Source organism: Marmota flaviventris, chromosome 1, assembly GCF_047511675.1.
Source record: "Marmota flaviventris isolate mMarFla1 chromosome 1, mMarFla1.hap1, whole genome shotgun sequence".
NCBI lineage: Eukaryota > Metazoa > Chordata > Mammalia > Rodentia > Sciuridae > Marmota > Marmota flaviventris.
The window spans coordinates 60,644,848-60,662,518 of NC_092498.1; the positions used below are offsets into that span (position 1 = coordinate 60,644,848).

The 17,671-nt window shown below is 40.1% G+C and overlaps 1 protein-coding gene across 2 annotated transcripts in view; it reads right to left on the reverse strand.

The window, feature by feature from the left end:
• Positions 1-17,671, reverse strand: part of Magi2 (membrane associated guanylate kinase, WW and PDZ domain containing 2) — a 1,283,934-nt gene that overhangs the window by 58,664 nt on the left and 1,207,599 nt on the right. For both annotated transcript variants that reach the window (XM_027926401.3, XM_027926400.2), the window contains one exon: positions 248-386. In XM_027926401.3, coding sequence (XP_027782202.2) covers positions 248-386 — 139 coding nt within the window. The remainder of the gene's footprint in view (positions 1-247; positions 387-17,671) is intronic.

The following is a 17,671-nucleotide window of genomic DNA, read 5'->3' on the forward strand; positions in this document are numbered from 1 at the left end:
AGCACGCTCAGAGATGCCCTGAAAGTCATACATTTGATATTTAAAACATTCTCTAATTGAGGGAGCAAAAGAAAGAGCTCACACACATATACACCTTGGGCTTAAATATACATATGTGCATATATATCTATTTAAAGCCAAATATATATTTAGGTAGAAATAGAGAATTGATATCATTTTGTAAATAAGCTTAGGCATTTACGGTACACAGAAGCAGAAAAAAGGTGAATGAAAACATGAAACGCACCATACTCTGGGACCTGTCCTGTGCCTCTCTTTAGCAGCAGCCTCACTCTTCTTCCTCCAGATTTGATGAGTTCTATTGCTCTGGCATGTGTCATGTCCCTTGTGCTTTCCCCATTGATTTCAATGATTTGATCTCCTACCTGTTAATTAAAGAAACATTAAGTCAGTCAAAGATGGTTTTTTACTCAAGTTGCATTTTACAGATTAAAAAGAGCATCCCTAGAAAATCCGTTTCCTAAGAGACCCTGAGTAGTTTGGTTGCCGTCTGCTGCTTCTTAGAAGAGACCCATCCCTGGCTGAATTCTGAATTTCCCTAAACTTAACTAGACGGCGGAAGTTGTGGTGCTATCCCACCTACCCTTGGCCAATACAGCAGATGCTGTACTTAAACTATTTATTAGAAAATATGTCTGATACACAATTAAAAAAAATGTGGCATCTTTGAATCAAGAAGTAAATATGTTGCCGGGCACTGTGGCACATGTTTGTAATCTCAGCATCTTGGGAGGCTGAGGCAGGAGGATCAAGAGTTCAAAGTCAGTCTCAGCCAAAATGAGGTGTTAAGCAACTCAGTGAGACCCTGACTCTAAATAAAATACAAAATAGGGCTGGGGATGTGGCTCAGTGGCTGAATGCCCCTGAGTTCAATCCCTGGTACCACCCCTTTTAATTGAACATACTGCCAGCTTTCAGTTTGGTGCAGTATTTAATTCAGCATTTTGGAGGGAATGAATGTTTTTTGTTCCTCTCTGAGGATTCTTATTATGTATCACTTAAATTTCCCTGGGTGTTCTTGCAATATTGCCCTCATTGTAACCAGTGGTTGGTTGATATTCAAGTTTGATGATGCGTTTTCTATCACAGTCCCTTGATTTAAAAAATGAGTTCCTTTATTCTTCACACATGACTAATGCCCTCATTAAGTCCTTGCCATGCTCACACCTGGTTGCCAGAAGCTGTTTGGTTAAGTAGCATTCCCTCCTGAATTGTCAAAAATGCTGGGTTCCACAAGCAATTCCCATTTTGCCTTTGTGAATAAATATTTGAAATAAAAGAGGTTCAACCATGAGCACATCATGTAATTCCCACAATACTGTTACTGCCAGGAACCTTTGAATGAAAATATGTCTCATTCCATTGCAAGTTATTCAAGACAAATTAGCCAGGAAAAACACAATGAGTTGCTTTGCAAAAATGCTATTTTAGCTGGGGCCCTTAAAGCAGCTCTCAGCCTAAACTCTGTAATGGAGACGGAACTGCCAAAACAATTACCCAGGTTGGGCAGGAACAGGAACAAAAGGTTGCCACACAAAGGCAGGAGGGCATTGAGATAAGACCCCCAAAGTCTGGGGAGGAAACATGTTTGTTGAGGAAGTGATGTATCTACTTCAGAAGGACTCCACGAGGGATCCTTACCCTTACCAGTATAATGAAGGTAAAGACATCCCTTTGTGCACTTGGTGGACTTTGGAAGCACGGTTTTGGGGCAGTGCAAGAGGACAGCCTTACTGGCATGACTTCCATATTCCCCTGAAGAACCATGAAGACAGGACTAAATTTGTTTTAGGGCCAAGATCTTTCTTCAGCTTTCCTTAGTTTTCTCCTTTCCTCCAAGACAACAGGTACAACCTGGAGTCAAATACCTTGCCCAAGGCTATGTAGCTAAATCAGTGGCTGAAGTGGGACCAATTATCTGTCCCAACTGCTCCCCACCATTCTCACCTACAGCTGAAATTTCATGGCACAGTATTAAATTATAGAATGAAACAAAAGTTCCAAAGAGGTTACATATAGGCTTCCCTCCTGGCTTGGCTCTCTTTTGAGCCTCAGACCCATGGTATATCCAACTGACTACTAAACTTCTACTGCATGTCCAACAGTAACTGAACCTCAACAGCACCATCTGGGGCTTAGGCCTTTCTCCCAAGGCAGTTTTTTTCCTCCTAAATTCTAATCCTAGTTAGTGTACCACCATTTACCAAAGCCAGAGCATGGGGGTCATGCTGGACTCCTTATTTCCACAACATCTCTGCAACTGTCCTGTCCTCTACTGACTAGATCCATTTGGATTTTTACTTGGATTATTCCAATATTCTGTGGCCACTCTTTCCCCATCTCTGCTTATGTTGTTTTGTTTTTTTCGGGGGGGGGGGGGCGGTACTGGGGATTGAGCTCAGGGGCACCTAAGTTCCGAGCCACATCCCTGACCCTTTTTTGTATTTTATGTAGAGACAGGGTTTCACTGAGTTGCTTAGCATCTCACCCTTGCTGAGGCTGGCTTTGAACCTGCAATCCTGCTACCTCAGCCTTCAGAACCACTGGGATTACAGGCATGTGCCACCCTGCCAGGCTCCCATCTCTACTTCTTATCATCACCTTCTAAGGGAAGTCTTCCCAAACATGTCATGCTGAGGCATCCAGACTCTCTCAAGTGCAACTGTTTTCTTTGCCTTCTCCTCCTCATAGCCTTGGTGATCTCCTGGTGTTTCTCAAGGCCAGCCCAAGATTCTTCTGCTTAGAGCACCTTCCTTAAATCTATCCTGTTCCCAAGCAGAGGTGTCCAGTCTCTGTTCATTGTCCCTGCTCCTTACTCTGTTAAGTATCATGCCTCATTACAGATTTGTTACCCTCAGCCTTCCTTCCTAGACCACAAGTGTCTCGATTCAGTAAATGCTTTATGCACTCCTACTATGTGCCAGAGAGCCTACTGGGGACAGAGGCAAATGGTATAGTTTCTAGTTACAATAAGTTCTCAGTCTAGTTGGGAAAGAAAGTGGATAAATAAGATAATTAATATTCAATGTATTTTTTTTTATAACAGATAAATTCACAAAGTACTAAGGGAGCAGAATGGAGGGTCATCTAAAATCCAGAATGGGAAGAATTGGGGAGAGTTGCTTGGAGTGGTAACACTGCAGTTGAGTTTTGAAATACTAATAGGAGCTGCCCAGGTGAAGGTGGGAGACAGCATTCTAGACAGGCGGCAGCAAATGCAAAGACCCTGAGACTCTAAAGTGCAGTGTATCTGGGGAACTCTTGGTAGTTTACTGTGCTACTTGGAAGTTTGGGCTTTATTTTGTAGGAAACAGCAATTCATTGAGAAGTTTAAATATGGAGTAACCTAACTATGGAAGCAGGATGGTGTCTAAAAGCCTCCCTAAGATATCAACATGGAAAGAGGAGTGGAGAGAAAGGTGGGCGATTGAAGTACAGATGAGTGGTGGGATTGTTACACTGTCGATACAAGTGAGGCATTAGAAGCTCTGGGGAGTCTTTTATAATTCAATTTTTTGTGTATATAATTTATAAATTATAAAAAAAGGTTTAATTTTCATTCCAAAATCCGCATTACGTATAACCATTTTCACTGGGACTCTCAAAATACATTTTGGATGTGATTCCAAAATTACTCCAAACGAGTGAGGGACTGCATCCCATTTAACTGTGTGATGGATTTGAGATATGTTGTATGGGAAGAAAAGTTATAAGCACTTCTGACCCCAAAATTGAACTTTGATAGCTACCACTTGTACCCTGAGACTGATGTTTCAAGAAAATACCATGTTTGAGAAGAAAGAGGTTGGGAGGGATCTTGTGTTATGACAGAAATAGTAACTGCCCTCTGGTCCCATGCTTGAACATTTCAAGACTTAGAAATATGATGTTTCATTCTCTTCTGTGTTCCCCTCTTTCCTACAGAGCGTATGGAAATTAAGGAAGGAAGAAGGGGGGGGGGTTAGAAGACTGTGTGGGAGGGGGAGCAGCAGAGGAGTTCAAGAACTGCACAAGGGTAGGGTCGCTGTCCCTTGTGTGTCTCAGGGATGGTGCTCTCAGAAGAGCCCTATCCTTATTTTCATTGAGTTCCCAGGGCCTGGGCTGACTTCTTTGCTTGGCAGATTTCCATAATTTTAGGTTTCTAAACAGGGTCTTCTCCCAAGGAGAAGAGAACAACTCTGATACCAGTTGAATCCAGGGTCCTTAGCCCTTCATCTAAGAGCTTTTGATCTCTTCTAAGCCTTCTCCCACAAGCCAGGGTACCTTTAGGGGACTGTCTGCTGATTTCCTATGTCATTGGGAACAATGGAAGTTTGGGAATAATTCAAGATATCACCAAACTAAAAAACAAAATAATTCTTGTTGGGGGTAGAAGTGGTTAGGTAACAGGATGGAACAACTTCTACTAACAGACTCAATCATACAAGGTGTTCTGGGCATTTTTTTTTTTTTTTTTAAAGTGGGCTGACTTGTTTGGAGCTGGTTTCAATGGTAACAATCTTAGTTCAAGCCCAGGTTTAAAACTCCTGTCTTTCTCTGTGACAGCATAAATTATAAAAAGGTTTAATTTTCATTCCCAAATCAGTATTATGTATAATCATTTTCACCAAATCTCTCAAAATACATTTTAGATGTGATTCCATCCTTGTATTACATGGATGTACAAGGAGATGGGTTTTTTAGGGGGAGAAGAAGTTTTCTCTTTACCTCTGACTTCATGGCAGCTGCCAGTACATGACCTAAGAGCATCATTTTCTCATATCACTGTTGGAGGAATTAATTTAATAAAATCAATGGAAAATTCATAGACCTTTCAGGATGAAGAGAGCAACCAGCTGTGACTCTGATGCACTCTTTCTATACTCTTTGCACTATAGCACTACCTTCCACTGAGCTGTGTGGCTAATATGAAAGCTTAAAGTTCTCCAGTTGTTCTTGGAGAATATTTTAAATAGCACATTCTAGTTAGAATTAAGAGAGAGAGTAAGAAAGAAAGAAGAGAAGAGAAAGGAAGGGAAGGGAAGGAAAAGGAGGGAGGAAGAGAGAGAAAGAGAGGGAGATGTACGGAAACTCAAATGAGAAAGAGGTAGTTTGGGAGCAGGTGTGTATAGCTTTGTGTGGGTCAAGGGGATATCACATTTAGGAAACTGACCAAAGGATTTAAGAGGAATTCTTATGTATTGATTGATTCTTTCCCTGGTGGAAGACATACTTTTTTTCTACGGCCCCCCTCGGGCAGCTAACAAACCTGAAAGTACAGTTATATCTTGGGGCAAGGCAGATGGGGATGACTGCCATCCCTTTGCACAGCCTAATAAGTTCTCATTTCTAGTCTTGAATTCCTGCTCATACATCACAGCAGATTTTTCTTGAAGAGAACTATTATCAAATCCTTGAACTTGCTTGAGGGCTCTGCAGTTAAAAAAACGTTTTCTCTTCTTATTGGAAGGCCAAGACAGGTAAAAGTAAATGTTCAGTATTTCTTAAGTAATTAATAATTCAGGTTGTAAGAAAAAATTTTTTAACTCTGCACTGAATGCATTTCTATGCCAAGTCGTAGATAAAGTATTTGGTTTGGCTCAATGAAACCTTTATAAGAATTTGATTAAGTCCTGGATTTATTTCAGCATAGCAGTACCAGGCAAAGGATTATGTTATGTTTGGATATGAGGTGTCTCCCAAAGCTCCTGTGTTAATGTGGGCATGTTGGAGGTGAAATAATTGGACTGTGAAAGCTGTAATCTAATCAGTCCATTCTAGATTGAATGGACTGAGTGGTAACTATAGGCAGATGGGGTGGATGGAGGTGGGTCACAGTATGTGCCCTGGTTGGCTTCATCTTCCCTGTGGTCCCTTTATCCTTCTCTCTTCCTGTTTCCTGATCCTTCTATGAGCTGAGGAGCTCTCCTCTGCTAGGTCCTTTCCCGGTGGATGTGCTGCCTCATATTAGGCCCAGAGCAATGGAATTGACTGTCTATAAACTGAGTCCTCTGAAACCATTAGCCCCAAACAAACTTCCTCCTCTAAATGGTTCCTGGCTGGTATTTTTGCCAGTGAGGAAAAGCTCACTGAAATAGGTTGCTTGGTCATCTTTATAAATATGCTTAGCTGGCTGTTATTAGTTAATTGCCCTTGTACTACTACTGTACCATAAGAACCTATTTTGCATGATGATACATGAGTGAAATGATCCTAGATTATAATTAGGTATGAAGAATTGAACATCTTCAGAATATTATACCAATAAATAATGGATAATCTCTATCCCTTATTTCATGAAGGACTTTCTGTGGAGCATGCAAAATAGATTCTGAGGACACAGGTTAATTGTCATGATAATGCCTCACAGGCTGATTTTTCCAACTGATCTGGACCCTCATGGACAGGGAAACGACAGCTGTATTTGTGTTATCCATCCCTGCCATAATGATTTCTGATAAGGAGGAATTAATCAAAACTGAGTAAAAGCATATCCAGTTTGCCTTTCAGATACAATGAACATCTTCATTCTCATGACATAGAAAGTTAAGCTTTAGGGCACCTCAGCCTACCTCAACCTTTCTGGAAATACTGTGTTAAGCACTCCCAGCCAAACTATAACAATTTAATAGTTCTTACAGAACTAACTAGGCTTCAGTAGTGGAGACTTGCATAGAGGTAGGTAAAGGTACAAGAAACAAATGCTAAAGAATTGAGAGAAAGAGGAAATGGAGGCTGAACTGATTGAAATCATGAAGTTCCAGGGGAAAATAAATTCGAATTAGGGGCTTCTTCATTGCTACAGGTATCGCCACTGGGCACTCAAACAACAAAATGCCAGGTTCCTAATGGCCTTGCAGGAACAAAGGACAGGTTGACTTTTAACTTCATAGTGACTTTTCATATGTAATGGCTGTTTTCATGATTAACCTTTTCTAGATATTATTTTATTGTTGTTATTATTATTGCAGTGCTAGGGATCAACCCAGGGTCTTATACATGCCAGGCAGGTGTTCTACTAGTGGGTCAAACACCAGCTCCTGTTAGATATTATATTATTTTTGGTACTAAGGATTGAACTCAGAGGCACTTTACCATTGAGCCATATCCCCTTTTTATTTTTATTTTTTGCCTTGAAATAGGGTCTCCCTAAGTTGCTTAGGGCCTCACTAAGTTGCTGAGGCTGGCCTTGAACTTGAGATCCTCCTGCCTCAGCCTGGCTGGAGAAACCTTTTCAATTTCCTTATGATGACATGATAGCAATGGTTAACTTTTTCTGTGAGGAGCAAATAATCTCGGAATTTACTTATTTATTTATTTTTGTTCTTAGATAACCAGTTAATTATGTATATAACCTTTATAATTTCTCCTCTAAGAAGCCCAATTAAAGCATGGTCCCTTAACCCTTACTCTGGTCTGACACTTCAACAATTAACCTTCCTTTTGTCCCCTACTCTTCCCTCACGTCTCCTCATCTCCGGGCTACTCCAGCATTAGGTTTAGTTTTGGGCCCCTTTGAGCTCTGTCGGGCTTTGCTAATTGCCTTGTTTGTTTTCTGGTGTCCATTGCTATCACTCCCCAAATCTTAGCTTACTCCAGAGTTTTCAAATCACTTGCTTCTTTCTAAATCTTTCAACATACATTCAATGATTTCCTTAACATAACCCAGCTAGATATTATTTAATAATCATTATAATAAACATGATTTCCAAGGGGCCATAATGAGTGTTTTGGTGAATCTTCTCATTTCTCCTGTTAGAATTGCTTTGATAGGATGCATGACCTATTATAGGGCCTGGCTCTTGTCTTAAACTATTGGGCATCAATCAATTTGTACGTATGAAAACCGTCTGAGATTCTTTATACTATGTTCTAGGCAATAATTATTTTAGACAACTTCCCAATATATCTCAAGAAACTTTACCTAAATAGAAGCTTCAAATGGCCAAACTTTATCCAAATAGAAGCATGAAATAACCCTGAGGACGTATAGAGACCTTAATCAAGTTTATGTCTGTGCATATGCCTGACTCGAAGGACCTTGAAGGTAAGGGCATCAGGTGGTCGTGGGGAGTGAAGGCTGCTGCAGAAATTTGAGGGACCACCCTCAATGTGGGTGGTGTGCCTTCTTCCACACTTTAAAAAAAATAATTAATTTTATTTTAGTTAGGTATATACGACAGCAGAATGCATTTTGATTCATTGTACACAATTGCAGCACAACTTTTCATTTCTCTGGTTGTACATGATGTAGTGTTGCACCACATGTGTAGTCATACATGTACCTAGGGTACTAATGAACATCACATTCCACATCTATGCTGCCCCCATGTCCCCAACCTTCCCCTCCCTTCCCTTTGCCCAATCAAAGTTCTTCCATTTTCCCCATGCCCCTACCCGCCCCTTTTGGAACAGCAGCCACTTATCAGAGAGAACATTTGGCTTTTGGTCTTTTGGGAGTGGCTTACTTTACTTAGCATGATATTCTCCAACTCCATCCATTTACCTGCAAATACAATAATTTTATTATCTTTTAATGCTGAGTAATATTCCATTCCATATATATAGCACAGTTTCTTAATCCATTCATCTATTGAAGGGCATCTAGGTTGCTTCCATAGAATTAGCTTTTGTGAATTGGGTTGCTATAAACATTGATGAGGCTGCATCACTGTAGTATGCTGATTTTAAGTCCTTTGGGTATAGACCGAGGAATGGGATAGCTGGGTCAAATTGTGGTTCCATTCCAAGTTTTTAAAGGAATCTCCATACTGCTTTTCAGAGTGGTTGCACCAATTTGCAGTCCCACCAGTATTGTATTAGTGTGCTTTTCCCCCAACATCCTCACCAACATTTATTTTTGTCTGTATTCTTGATGACTGCCATTCTGACTGGCATGAGATGAAATCTTAGAGTAGTTTTGATTTACACTTCTCTAATTACTATAGATGTTGAACAGATTTTTTATATATTTGTTGGTTGAATGTATAGCTTCTTCTGAGAAGTCTCTGTTCAGCTCCTTAGACCATTTATTGATTGGGTTGTTTGTTTTTCTGGTGTTAAGTTTTTTGAGTTCTTTATATATCCTGGAGATTAGTGCTCTGTCTGATGTGCATGTAGCAAAAATTTGCTTGCCAAATGTAGGTTCTTTCTTCACCTCATTGCCTGTTTCTTTTCCTGAGAAGAAGCTTTTTAGTTTGAGTCTATCCCATTTATTAATTCTTGATTTTATTTCTTGTGCTTTAGGAACCTTGTTAAGGAAGTCAGGGCCTAATCTGACATGATGAAGACTTGGGCCTACTTTTTCCTCTGTTTGGCGCAGGGGCTCTGGTCTAACTCCTAGGTTCTTAATCCACTTTGAGTTGGGTTTTTTGCATGGTGAGAGATAGGGGTTTATTTTTATTTGGCTGCATATGGATTTCCAGTTCTCCCAGCACCATTTGTTGAAGAGGCTTTCTTTTCTCCAAAGTATGTTTTTGATGCCTTTGTCTAGTATGAGATAACTGTATTTATGTGGGTTTGTCTCTGTGTCTTCTATTCTGTACCATTGGTCTACATGTCTATTTTGGTGCCAATACCATGATGTTTTTGTTACTATAGCTTTGTAGTATAGTTTAAGGTTCCACGCTTTTGTTATCTTTTAATGCTGAGTAATAATGTGGAACACACATACAAAAAATCCTCTAAAAAGATTTAGTCACAGCTCAAAAAATCGTTCCGTCTTTGACGTGCATACTGCCCCACTGCTGCCTTGGCTGGACATTGGGATTAGGGGACTGGCTTTGGAGGCTCCATTCAGAAGCCTCCATGTCTCATCATAATTTTAAAAAATCCTTTAAATTTCAACATAGAAATATTTGTGAAATTTAGGTTGATGCCACATCCCTAATGCAGAAATAGTTGAACTCTAAATGACAATTTGGTATCCTTCTCACCAGATCTTTCCTTTTTCCTCATCAAACCACTTGCTGCTTCTAAATCTCCTTGCCCTTCCAGGGTTTTTAGTTTTGACTGATGCCCCCTTCTTGAAGTCCTTTTTCTTGCTTTAGGTAGCTTATCTAGGTCATCTCTTCCTACCACTTTAAGGTTTCAAGAGTGTTTCTTTTTCTGTGTCTTTGAATGTTTCTAGCTTCCTCCTCATCCTCCCCTTCAAACAGCTCAATCCTGCTCATCCCTTAGGAACAACTTTAGGTATGATGTCACCCAGGGAGGCTCCTGTGACCCCACTCATCTCAGCTGGGTGCCTTTCCAGTGCATTTCTTTAGAGCACTGGCCTTTGCCTGTATAATATTGTCAGTTCTCCAAGAGAAACATCCACAACACAGACCTGAATACAGAGAAAGAGACTTTTAAGGACAAGCTGGCTGAAGTGGAAATAGTTTCTACAAAGGGAAAAAATAACCACTGCCATTCCATTTTCACATGTTAGTCTGACTGTGGAGGAAAGAAGCCGAGCCTGGGACCACTTCTTAAAATTATTCATCTGAGCAAGAATAGAAAGCTATCATTGGCAGCTCAGCTAGCAGCTTATAATTTGCTCAGAAATCACTTATGTTAGGTCATAAAGTCAGTTTCCCTAGTTGACTGGAAAATAAACAAAAAGAAAATCAAAGAGAAAACTTTTTATTGTGGACTCTGCAAACTATCATTTCCCTTCCTTGCATGTAATTGAGAGGAAAAGGGAATATTATTCTGCATACTTATTTAATCAGATATATTTATTTTCCAGATGTAAGCATTAGGCTTTGTGCAATGACTGCTATATGGTTACATGCTAAGGATTCCTTGTTTTCCTGAAGCTAAACATCTTGTGTATTGGATTTACATTTAGACTTTTGTGTGAGAGCCAGTTCTAGACCTGACTTAGAAATAGAAGTAGAGTGCAGAAGGAATACCAAGGCAGGTGCCAGGTACATCAGTCAGCTGGGATTTTGAAGATAATTTACTGATGCAATTATTTTAGAAGTGTGGACAGGATTAAGGGTTCTTGAGCACTGCTGGGTAACTATAGTGGGTGCTGTTATCATCTCTAGTCTGGAAGAACCCAAGGAGGGAAAAAAAAAAGTTACTAAGGCCATGTGAGAGCTAGAATTATGAAAGAGAGGCTGCTTACCTAGCTGGAGCTGTGGAGGGAAGGAATACTGCCAAGCCCCGAGCACTAAGGCAACAGGGTAAGAAATAGCAATCTCTCCTGATCCCTGGAATCTGTGCATATGTTACCTTACATGGCACAAAAAGACTTTTCAGATGTGCTTGCCTGAGCAATTTTGCAATGGGAAGATTATCCTGGATTATTGGGGTGGGCCTAATGTAATTCCAAGGGTCAAAGTCTGAGAAAGAGAAAGACATGAGGACAGAGCCAAGGTCAGAGAGAAGATGCCAAGCTGCTGGATTTGAAGATGGAAGGAGGAGCTAAAGGCCAAGGAAAGCAAGGGTCTCTAAAAGCTGAAAAAAGCAAGGGTCTCTGAAAGCTGGCAGAAAGAATTGGCCCGCCAATTGGCCTCGGTTTTAATACAGTGAAACTGAGTTTGGACTTCCGACCTCTAGAACTATAAGATAATAAATCTGTGTCATTTTAAACCACTAAGTTTGAGATGATTTATTATGGTAGAACAGAAAACTAATACACATTCTCACTTTCTGTTCTCCCATTTCCTGCAGGTGTTTCTCATTGGCCAAATCCAATGGGTAACCATAGGGCAAGAAAGCTGGGGTGATTCGGACATAGTGACCAGTCCCCCAGGACACAGAATAGGGCAGTGAAAGATAGGGAAGGGCTCTGGGGGAGACAGTTAACAAAAGAACTGGCACTGTGGTGAAGTGGGTATGGGATAGAATGGATTTTAAAACAATGAGTAAGTATGGCAGATACTGTGACAGATGAAGGCTTTAAGAAATAATTCAGGAACAAGACGTCAAAAAGAGGTGGTCTTTACTTTCCCCAAATCATATGGGACAAACAGGTTCTGGAAACTTTTATTTGTTTTAATATGGATAACCTTTTAAGCTATCATTACAGAAAAGTAAATGGTCTCTTGAATTTACCTAAGACTTCAGAGTTGCCTTTGCATCCAGTCACTTTCTTTGAGTCCACGTGGCCATCACAGACATATTTTGAATCTCACTGATTTTGCTTTCTCCTTCCTAAACACCAGCCCTCCTCCCTCCAAATTCCTGAACGGGATCCAAACTCCTTAACATGGTGTGCGAATCCTTCAGGACTTGTCCCTCTGACCTTCTAGCTTTTTCCCACCCTTTCTCTGTTTAGTCCAGCCCACTCTCATGTCACCACTTCTCAGGTGTTCCCACTTGTACATTTTTTGTTGTGATCCTTAGCCCTCTTTATCATTCTTGCCATTCTCCCTGGATTCTTCAACCTCATCTTCTAATCATGTCCAGTCTTCAAGACTCTGCTCAACTCCTCTATTAAGCCACTACTCATTGTGCCAGGGGGATTTATCTGCCCTTGGCTCCAGGTCCATTGCATTTTAGGGGTCCGTCTTAGAGCATGTATGGAAACACTGCCTCCTAGTGGTAATATCTGTGTATTTATTCTGCTCACCACCACTTGGCAATCTACTAAATTATAATGGAATGAGGGACTGTATCTTTGTGTCTTCTAGTAGTAGCTACTATATTGCCTTAAAAATAATAGATAATAAAACTTACTTGTACCGGGGACAAAAATTACTATTGTGCAGGGCATTCATAACCAGTGGAAGATGGGGGAGTCTTTGGGAGAGTTGAGGATGTGTGGGAGATGGAGGGAGAGGGGGCTTTGAGGGCAGAATACTTTGAGGCAGACTGTGCCTTGGTTGCTGTTTTTTCTTTTTTCCCACTGTTGATTAAGGCACTTGGTACAGGATGAGAACTCCAGGAATATTTTTAAATAATAGATAAATAAATAAATAAACACATGCATGCATGCTACCTACTTCATTTTGGCCAAAGCTAAACTTGCATTTTGTGAGAACAAGGTCTTAACAAAAGTCTCTAACACTTGCTACCACACGAAGAAGGCAAGAAAGTTATGAAAGTAAAAACAACACAGTTCTCTCACTGAGAGGTAAACTTGCAAACAGCAATGCCTTGCCGGCACAGAGCTGAAGAAGGCAGCCACAAGGTGGAGGCATCTCTTTTCTTTCTGCCATAACCATGTCTTTGCTCACAGAACTGGCTGAAGGCAGGTGTACTTTTCTTTTGCATTTACTGAATCCTGTGAGAAATGCTGGGAAATAAAATCTTGTAGGATTTATAATTACACCTTCCAGCATATAGCTTGAGAGCGCAATCATTTTTTTGTGCTTCCACTATATCCTTTGTGGCATTTATCACAGTACTGACTGGTGTGTGTGTGTGTGTGTGTGTGTGTAAGTGAGAATGAGCAAAATGAGTTGCTAGTTGATTTAGGGGTCAAGTAAGCAAAGGAAGCAGTTGCTGGTGATTAGCACTCTACACCTGCTGCTATGGTCTGAAACATGTTCCCTGCAAATTCATGTGTTGGAAACAGCCTCCAATGCCACACTGGTGGGAAGTGGTTAAGTCATGAAGTTTTCACCCTTACGAATGGATCAATACCACTGAAAAAGGGATTGAGGGAGTGGGCTGGTTCTCTCTTGTCCTTCTACTTTCTGCTAAGTGAGAACACAGCAGGAAAGTCCACACCGGATGCTGGCACCTTGATCTTGGACTTCCCGGACCACAGAACTATAAAAAACATCTGTTCTTCATAAACCTGTTCTCAGGTATTCTGTTATAGCAGCACAAACAGAATAAGACACTCACAGACTGCACACAAGGGCATTGAGAACAAAAAACCCCCCATTTTATTAATCTTTTTATTTCTGGTTTCTATTACCTTTACTTAAGGCAAGGATTCTGAGCTTTTGAGAAAAAAATGGGGATTTATGAAAAGACTACATGGCTTATATGTGGAGGTAACAAGACCAGAAGTAGGTTCTCTAATTCCATAACTCACAGCTCCTTATTATTAATGAAGCTGATCAGCATTGCTGAGGAGGGGAGAGAGCCATGGTGTGTGTGTGTGTAATTCTGAGAGCAGCCCCAGTTACATTAATCAGTTATTAACCTGAATTGCAAAGTGATTCTTTACTTGGCTCAAAGTTAGAGCTTCCTTCCTATATGAACATGATGCATGTGAGATGTTTATGACTTATTATTAGCCTTTGGGACATTGTTTAAAAATAAACATAATCATGTATCACAGTAGCTTTACTATCCAGTTCATTTGAGCATGAATAGGATGAAAAAGGAAGATCTAATTAAAGTGGAAGGAGAGCTATACTTATGTATAATCTAGTCAGTACTTGCTGAATCTGAACTTCCCTGATCCCTTTAACTTTTCAAATCAATCGAGTAAATATTAGTTTTGTAGCATCAGAACAACAACAACAACAACAAAAAAACAAACAAAAAAAGAAAATAAAAGGAATTCTTGAAGTGGGGGGAGACAGGAGACAAAGAGGAGGAGAAAGTGGGGGAGGTATTGGGGAGTGAAATGGATCAAATGACATTATTATGTCTATATAAATATGCCACAATTAAAATGACCATTCTGTATAAATAACACAACAAAACAACAAAAACTTACATGTGCTGAAGTTTCAGATCAACAAGATAATGGATGTCTTTGTGCCAAATTTTAACACTCAACAAAGCAGAAAAACTCTCATCCGTAGAGCTCAGTGGGGTCTGCTATCTTTGTTTGGCCATAATGGAAATACAGTCTTTTTTTAATGGTTTAATTTTGAGACAGCTCTCCAGAGACTCTTTACTCACCACCACAGTATTCAATGGTATTGGCAAGGACTGTGTGGATTATAATAATTTTTCTATTGAAGTACTAACACTAAATAAATAATAAGTTAGAGTAGCATTGTATCACCATCATTTTGATGCACAAAATAAACATTATCCATTTTATTTTCCTTTACTATTTAAAGTCGCACATTAATTACTTAAATTTTACAACTAGGAATGTAGCCGAGTGTCTAAAAATCTTGTTTCTGTTCAAGTTAATTCAGATTGTCCATCCATGCATGAGAACAGCTGAGCTATGAAATTGGGCAGCATGTTTTCTGGCAATAATGAGGAGATAATATTCCTTAGGAGTATTTAAGTGACATCACTATTGATAGGTTAATTGGAAATAAAAATGTAAAGCTTTCTTAAATCACTAGAATAAAAAGCCTCTGGTTTATTGTAGCTTGCAATGAACTTTTTGAACTCTCCCACTTTGCAGTTTAGGTTAATAACTGCCTGATTAATATAACAGGAGCTGCTCTTGGAATTCCACATACATCCCATGGCAAATCAATTGTTTTCAAAAGGAGCCTCTCCCACACATAACGTGACTCACGGTCATACCATTCCCTCTACTCCTTTATCAAATTCTTAAGAAACGACTCCTGAATCTAATGAATTGCATAGAATATTGGGAGGAGAAGAGACATGGCAAGGTGATGGGAGTCATGAGAGCTGATTGCAGATAGAATCTGATACAAGAGGTGCTCTCCGTGTTCAGAGCCCAGAGTATCAGAGTACCACTTGCTGCTACTTAAGAGCTTCATAATTATTTATTTTGAAAATGGCAGCTAAAGTGATATTACCCTTTCATGCATCCCAACTAGATTAAAATTAAAATTACTTTCAGTTCTCTATGTGAACATTTATTCTTATGCTACTAGGTACATGCATCTAGATTTCTAACTCTACCAAGTTCTCAATTAATTACCCAAGAACTTATTATGCAGTTGTGAACTACCCACATGAAAATATTGACCCTTTACAATAATTAGCACTTACTGAACATAGTTTTATGCCAGATTCTTTCTAGGCATGTTAGAAACATTATCTTATTTAATTCCCAAATGAACAAGCAAACAAACCCTCTATGGGCTAGAAGAAACAAAGAAAAATTCAAATTAACCCTAGAAAAGAAAATTCTAATTCATGTACTTCTTTCCATCGGGAGCTGATTAATGAATAATGCAGAGTGCCAATGGTACCAAGATAACAAGTTAATCTTTGCATGATTATGCAGCTTGACTGTTGCTTGCCACTTGCTGTGCCCCTTAATTTGGCTTGGACAGGCACCTTTAACACTTTGTGTGGGAGAGAATTCAAGAATAACTTTGATCTACTTTGTGGTGCTTCCTCTGTTCCTGTTTTCCACCTCCTTGAGTGCATTGTCTGATTTTCCATCCTAGGGTCCTCCCTTGGTCATCTCTTCCATTGTCTCTTGAACTTTCTTGTAATCTTTGGCTGTCTATCCAGCTTGCCTGAGTTCACCATTATATTATCACTTTTGGAGGCCAATTCCTCTCTCATTGTCTCTGTACAATCAGGCATTGTTCTTGATGTGATGCTGCAGTGTCATTTTACAAATGTGAGCCACTTGTCACTGAAAGGACTGGGTACAAATATGTGAATGAAAATCCTCAAATTCATTATCAGCCTTTCTAGAAAAACAATTACGTAGGCTTGTTTTGATGGAGAATCTTTGTTTTTTAATCACCTTTATTTTCTAAGATTTCAAATTATTAATGTAACTGATTTGATTGAACATTCTCTAGTAACCGAAGTGTATAAATGTGCAATTGATTTATTTTTCCAATAACTGCTACCAGCTGTGCTCTGTTAGCCCCTACCCCTTTCCTGTGGGTAGTAGTCCAATCCCATTATTTTTCAACATTTTCTGCTATTAAAAAGTCCAGTGCAGTTAGTGTTGCAATCTTTAATAAGGCTTCCCCTTCTCACTGCAGACTATACCAAAGGCTTTAGCTATATACGTGGATAAAGGGTCTTTCCCCCTGACCCCACCCTTCTCTCTTCTTCCTCATTACTCTAGTCATCTAGAGGAGCTCTGATGGTGGGTATGTCCCCTTGGGAGCCCAAGAGATGTTGGTGGCAAGTCTGCCCTCCTCTTTTTGCTAGAATTCTCTGTGTGATGGTTCTTAATTGAGCACTCTGTGCCAGGAATTGCTTTAGGTCCAGGGGATAATGTGGGAATCAAGGCAGACAAGATTGCTCACTTCAGGGAATTCAAATTCAGTGGACATGCAAATATGCTTCTCTCCTGAGGATGCTGTGGGTCACTTGCCCTTCATACTTGGGTATACTCATGAGGTTGCCTCCTCCTCTTCGACTCAGCATTTCTTTCTCCCATGGACAATCCATCCTCTGCCTCTTTAGTAGGGGTCTCTGCTGTGGCAAATATCCTGTTATAAAGATAGCTTATGCCTTGTACCTCTGTAGTGTCCTTTCAACTACAGGAAGTGGTGAGAGTACACATTGCTCCATTGCTTCTTACTTTCCCAATCTTTCTCTCAATCCCCAGCCCAATTCAGATTGTCAATCCATGCATGAGAACAGCTGAGCTATGAAATTGGGCCTCTGCTGATTTAGTGACTTAGCTACTTTTAGTGAGAAATGATCACTGCTCTCCCATGGGATGGAAGGGAAGGATGGAGTAGGTATCCTCAATCTTGAAGGGGGGACAGGACAAGTATAAAATTTCCTTCTATCATGGGGAGTAGAGTGGGGTAGGTAGTGAATGCTTCCCAAGCTCCATTTTCTATTAAGGAGAAACTCTTGCTTCCACCTTGCATTAGGAGATCATAGGGAAGGTTGAATTAGTGGGGTCAACTCC